The sequence below is a fragment of the Malurus melanocephalus genome, unplaced genomic scaffold (genome assembly GCF_030028575.1).
Source record: "Malurus melanocephalus ecotype Western Australia unplaced genomic scaffold, MMel_1.1 scaffold_439, whole genome shotgun sequence".
NCBI classification, from domain to species: domain Eukaryota; kingdom Metazoa; phylum Chordata; class Aves; order Passeriformes; family Maluridae; genus Malurus; species Malurus melanocephalus.
The window spans coordinates 126,818-132,677 of NW_026623671.1; the positions used below are offsets into that span (position 1 = coordinate 126,818).

General features: G+C 46.4%; 1 protein-coding gene across 13 annotated transcripts in view; it reads right to left on the reverse strand.

Moving 5' to 3' along the window:
* Nucleotides 1-9: 9 nt before the first annotated feature.
* Nucleotides 10-5,860, reverse strand: part of TCF7L2 (transcription factor 7 like 2) — a 167,770-nt gene continuing 161,919 nt past the window's right edge. For 7 of the 13 annotated variants that reach the window (XM_057380170.1, XM_057380169.1, XM_057380173.1 and 4 more), the window contains 2 exons: nucleotides 5,399-5,471; nucleotides 10-506 (listed from right to left, as the gene is read on the reverse strand). In XM_057380170.1, coding sequence (XP_057236153.1) covers nucleotides 83-506; nucleotides 5,399-5,471 — 497 coding nt within the window. In that variant the 3' untranslated portion in view covers nucleotides 10-82. The remainder of the gene's footprint in view (nucleotides 507-5,398; nucleotides 5,472-5,860) is intronic. The other 6 variants (XM_057380176.1, XM_057380182.1, XM_057380175.1 and 3 more) reach the window with 1 other exon arrangement.

A 5,860-nucleotide genomic window follows, 5' to 3' on the forward strand; every position in this document is an offset into this window, starting at 1 on the left:
AAAAAAAAAAAAACCAAAACCCCAAATACCAACAGAATTCAATCCCCCCGAAAGGAAACCGAAAGGGCTAACGAGGCTAAAGCTATTCTAAGGACTTGGTTACAAGGGAGAGCGGCTGGGGCTGTGTCCCCGGCAGCGAGCTGTGGGAATGCAAGGAGGACGTGGAGGGCTGTGCGAGGGATGCGGCCGGCGGGAGGGCGGCCGGAGGGTGCTCCAGGGCCCCGTTGGGGCAGCTGGCGGCGGGCAGGGCGCCGGGCTTGCTCGCGGCGCTCTCAGCGAGCACCAGCGAGGATGGCGGCGGCATCATCACCAGGTGYGCCAGCGGGTCGGGCTTCAATGACAGCGACAGGGGTTGCGTTTGTTCAGTCTGTGGTTTCGAGTCTCTGGAGGGGGAGGCGAGCATGGCGGGGGAGGACGGAGGAGAGTCTAGTAAGCTTCCATCTGAAGAGGGTGGGCTGACGCAGCTGCCTTCACCTTGTATGTAGCGAACGCACTTTTTTTTTCTCCTAGAAACAGGGAGAGAGTTGTCTGTGAATAAAGGGCAGAGATGCTGGTGGTGACAGTCATCTACAGCAAAGAGCCGTCAGCCAGCTACTCTGGGCTCTGCACGGGTGGCACCCCGGCCCCACGCGCCATCCTGGGGGTCTGGCACGGTGTCCTCGGCACCGAGCCCGCTCGGGAACCTCCCCTCGGCTAAGGGATTTGGAAAGGATTCACCAATTCATTGTCTCTTCATCCCCCTCCTCTTCAGGCCGCCTCCTCTCCTGATTTTAATAATCAGAAAGCCAGGTAAATGGGTTTTGGAGCCCGCTGTGCTAATCTACAAACTTTCTTCCRTGGGGRAAAAAATAAAAAAGAAATTTAATCCTCCTAAAATCAACACCCTGGATAGCTGATGGTATCTCAAGATGTCCCATAATGCTGTCCCAACTCAAGGGAGCTACTGCTACACCTGTGTCACCTGTGGTCCCTTACGATGCCCWGCCCTTGGGAGGCAAGAGCGGCTGCAAACTACTGCTCATTGCTTTCTCCTCYGTTAAGAACCACACCAAATCCAGAAATGTCAGTCAGACAGGAAGGATATATAACAGAGAGAACGAGAGAGAGGGGAAATAAAAACAAAACGAACAAACAAAGCAAACAGAAGAAAAAAACAGGAAAAGAACAGGAAAAACAGAGTATGATCCAAAATAACAAGAATAACTGGTTGTATGGCCTGCAGGTTGTGGCTTTAAATCGACTCAGTTTTACTTTTTCTTTTAGGGGAGAGTGGTAGATTTGGGAAGCTGTTTGCATTTTGGGGAATTTTCCTCTGAGAGGCCATCCATGTAACTCCAGAGTAGGATCCAATTTCAGTAGGTGAAGAGCACGACGACAAAGGTGAGGAGCAACATGGACCTTACTGCACACCAGGGAATATGAGAGTCTCACAGGAGCCGCTCATCTTCAAATAAATAAGTGACCCGACAGAGATCTTTTCTCCTCCCTCTGTCCACTGGATAATGTAAAGGAGCAATGAAAACAGATGACAGTTTCACACCATCTCTCTTGCCAAGTGCAAGACAATTCTAGCAGTAGGACAGAAATAATGAGGCAAACAACCACAGCATCTGGCAGAATGATGTTCAGTGGCCACCTTGACCCTAAGCATGCTGGCTCTGCAGCCCTCCTATCCACAAGCACACTTCCCATGGGCAGTGCTGAAGCGCTGTCACACAGCCCAAGGCATAGGACAAAGTCTGTCTAGAGCAGCTCTGCCACAAAAACTTTGGATGCTCAGCTAAGCTGCACAAAGGCAGGGAGGAGAYTGCTCTCCCTCTCCAGTGGAAATGTCACCCCAGCTCAGCAGCTCCATCAGAGGGAGTGCCTGAGCGTGGCACAGCAGCTGAGGGTCACTGGGGGACAGTCCCTGCTCCAGCAGGTGTCCCATCTCCCCTGCTGGTCACCAGTGCTGTCCCCTGTGTATGGCAACTGGGTTTAACCGGGTTAAACCGAGCTCTGCCCTCGAGGCAATGGGAAGCTCCACATCGGCAAAGGAGATCAAACCAGCTCCATCCTGGAGTTAAAACTGTCATCTCCCATAGCCAGGGAGGGAAGAAAAACCCCAGCACCCCATCTTTCACCAGCTTCAGTGAGGGACCAGTGCTGTGCCATGCCCTCCTCCAGAGACTCAGATCTGCTCTCAGACTCTGCTCCATGTCCCACGTGGCAAGGTGAGGGGTTAGGGCTATTAGAGGTGTGACCACGTTAGCCTGCAGATCATGCTAAAAACTAAAGACAACCATGCAACTTAAATGTTAAAAAGAGAGAAAGAAAGATTGAGGACAGCGAGTGAAGGCTGTAAACCATGCTTTATTAGAGCAACGTTAAAAGACAGAAAAAAGATTAATTTGGTGGGCTCAAAACAGACCTTGCTAATTCTTCTACCATCAACAAACAATATGGGAAGTCTCTGGCTTTTGTCTAAGGATAGTTCTGCTGTTCTTTCTACCCTTTCCTCTCTTACCACTTCCTACTTCAGCTGTGCAGCACTACCAGGGACACAGTTCCTGTCTGGACCTTCTGTACAGCTCCAGTGGCAAAGCAGGACAGTTAAGCTTCACAAAGATCACCAATATTACTTGTGTGGAAAAATGGGCTCTTACAATGTGGAGACTGCAGGACTCTCCAWCCCCAAATCAAAATTATTTGCAAGCAGAGACCCAAGCTCTGCCTYGTTCATGGATGGGGGTCCAGAAGTCATTCAGCTGGACTGCTCTGAGCCTACAGGGTTTAACTGGATGCACTATGAATTTAATATGCCAGCATTTCAATTTATTTTTTAACATTATTTAAGTTCTGTGGCCTGAAAGAAAGAGCTCTCATGGCAAAACAGCCTTAAACCAGGTCTACCTGACTTTCTGAATTAGGTTAAAGTTAACGACCTTTTTAAAAACAAACCCATTGCTCTGCTACTGGAAGTAATATTTCTTTGACTAGGATTAAGAGAGCATATTGCTTCCTCTGCTGAACTCTCTGATAGTGTGGCCACTTTTAGTCTGAAAAGCCATTTACTTAAGTCATGGCTCCAGAGGGGAGACATTTCTGCATTCTGTGTCAATCCCACCATGTGTTACCTGAGGCCATGTACCTGTCTGGGTTAGGTGGGACAAAAGGCACAGAGGGCAAAATCCTAAACCATGCAAGCCTCATTTTACCAGATACAAACATCACCAGGCAATTCTGGTGAAGGGAAATAAGCAAAAATTTAAGGAACTACTTGTGCCTCAGTTTTTCTCTCCTAAAAGCTGGAAGGAAAACCCTACATATCCCYCCTCAGAAGCACTAGTGAGGATTATTCACTCATGCATCGCTCTGAAAGCGTCAGCTCGCTGCATCAGTCTGGCAAACACCAACAAACCTGACCCCACTCGTGCTGCCCTAGAAAAYAGCCCTGGGACAGCACCAGGAAATGTGTAATGCTGCAGTTGCCATGAGTGAAAGCCACAGAGGATGGCAAGGGCTTATTCATTTGCTGTGGGTGAAGATGTCTCAGTTTTCACCATAGCAGCAAACTGCACATCTTTAGCACCTACCTAAAGTGTGCTACAGACTGCCACCATGCTAGTAAATGCAATGTTATAATGGTTAGGTCCAGAACCAGGAGAGAAATGCTCTAATACCTCATGAGAAAATGCCTCCATGCATTTAAAAAAACAAAACAAAACAAATAAAACCAAAACAAAACAAAAAGAAAAGCAGCTGACTCTGAATCAGTAAGTCTAAAACTATCAGCTACACCACTGAAGCTGTCYCTGCTGCACTGAAAAATTGATTTTGTCCCTTCTGACCAAAATCTGGTGTAAGTTAAGAGAGGGTTTATACTTCACATGTAACCTAAGCACTGTACAGACCAAATAAAAATTTTCCTTGCTGATAAAATTTAATTTTAAAAGTATGCTGCTTACTTAAGCAGCCAGGAAAAGATAAAGCAACACAAACATGATGTGCCCCCAGTTCTGGTACTTGGCATGCAGAGCCTGACATGCTTCCCATGTATCTCTAGACTACACAARTATCTGCTGATAGTGTGCAGCACAYTGCCCACAGAACAGAGCCTAACCAAACACAGCACTGGAGCCCTTGGCTAGCACGGGACTCGAGCCTCCTGACTCAGCTACTCCGCTCTTCTGGACTGAACCCTCCTTTGCCAGCCTGCTAAACACATGCCCTGCTACTGGTGCCTAAAACCCCAAAACCCCATACTACCGTGCCTCAAAGGGGACAACACACAACCTGCAGAAGGCATCCCTGCTGCCTTCTCTGGTCCAGGGACACACACCACCACCCTCGATCCGTGTTTCCCTCGACACTAAGCACAGACAGGACTGCGTGCATACACAAAATACRATGGACGTCTGAGCTACATTCTAAATGAGATGGAGCACATGGGACTGGCATGAGTAAGAGGGGAAAATGTGGGAGAGGAATCACTACACACAGAGTGTGGTTTGGGTTGAAATACCTACCATCATAATATTCCAAATTCAAAGACTGCTTGTATCAGAATAAAGAAACAACAAATTTAACCAAATGCGATCACATAAGGAAAAAGGAATGAGAAAAGAACTACTCGGTATCCCTCCACCAAGAAAGAAGTACRTACTGAGTTACACATGGAATTAAACTCCAGTAGAACATGGGCTGCCGGAATTTGGGCTCTCTGATGTCTTTCATCTCCTTTTAATGCTGGAAATTGTGCTACTAAAGCTGTAATTAGCTTTGTCTAGCGCTCTGGCGTTTACAGCTCACTTGTTGGGATAAAATTTAGGAAAAAAAATCTTTTCAGAATTAGAAAAAAAATACTTCAGGTAATTTTAAAAAATTGTATCTGCATAAACCTTACTGAGGCATAGAAGCCAACAGGTAGCCATTTAATTTTTGGATAATACCAAAAAAATGAATACAATATAAGCTGTAAACACTGGCTTTTACATCTCTGATCATGAGAAAAACACTAGTGCTGCAGATTCCAGAACCTTTTCAAAAAACCTTTGCAGGCAGGGGACATAGACCCAAATGAAAGACAAAATATAAATGTCCAGCTAAACATTAATTTTGCCGACAATCTGGAAAAAAAACCAAAAACAAAAAAAAGCCAAAAATTGCCAGCTTTAAGGACTTTGGGTTTTCTTGTTCCCAGTTCTACCACCAGGGAGAGGTTATTGGTAAAGAAAGAGAGAAAATGGCATTAAATTAGCAAGAAATTCCAAAGATCAAAGATTATTAGCAATTGATGCTGTGGGAGAGAGAAAGGTGGGGAGTGGGGAAAAAAAGATTAAAAAAATAAAATCACACAAATGCACTAAGAGGACAGATTGCTTTTATTTCCCCAAAGGCCTAATGGGTAGTTTTATACCTGCATGGTTTGCACCATAAACTCTGTCGGTCAAGCCCGAACAATGCCCGACACTTCTTTGGAGTATTTGCATCTGTTAGCATAAGGTAAACACAAAAAATACAACACAATGGTGGATAGAGCTCATTTGGGATGCGTCATCTTAGCTACAGCTACGTTCAGCTTTCAGTCACCTCCGCTTTATTTGGTAATCTCCCCTCGCACCAAGGGCAGGAAGGAAAACAGGACTTTTACAATGAGCCAAAGGAAAATCAAAAAAAATAAAAAAAAATATTTCCGACACAGCCACGAGCCTGTGTGGGGTCGGTAGCGCACTCAATGCCGCGTTATCGGGGCTTTGGGAGAGACTTTCCTTGGGTGGAGGCTTGGAAGGCAGGAGCGTGGTTGAGCCACGGGTCAGGTGGGCTTAAGGTTGATGCTGTTTTACAGTGGGTTTTTGGCTAGCAGCAGCAAAGAGGAAGG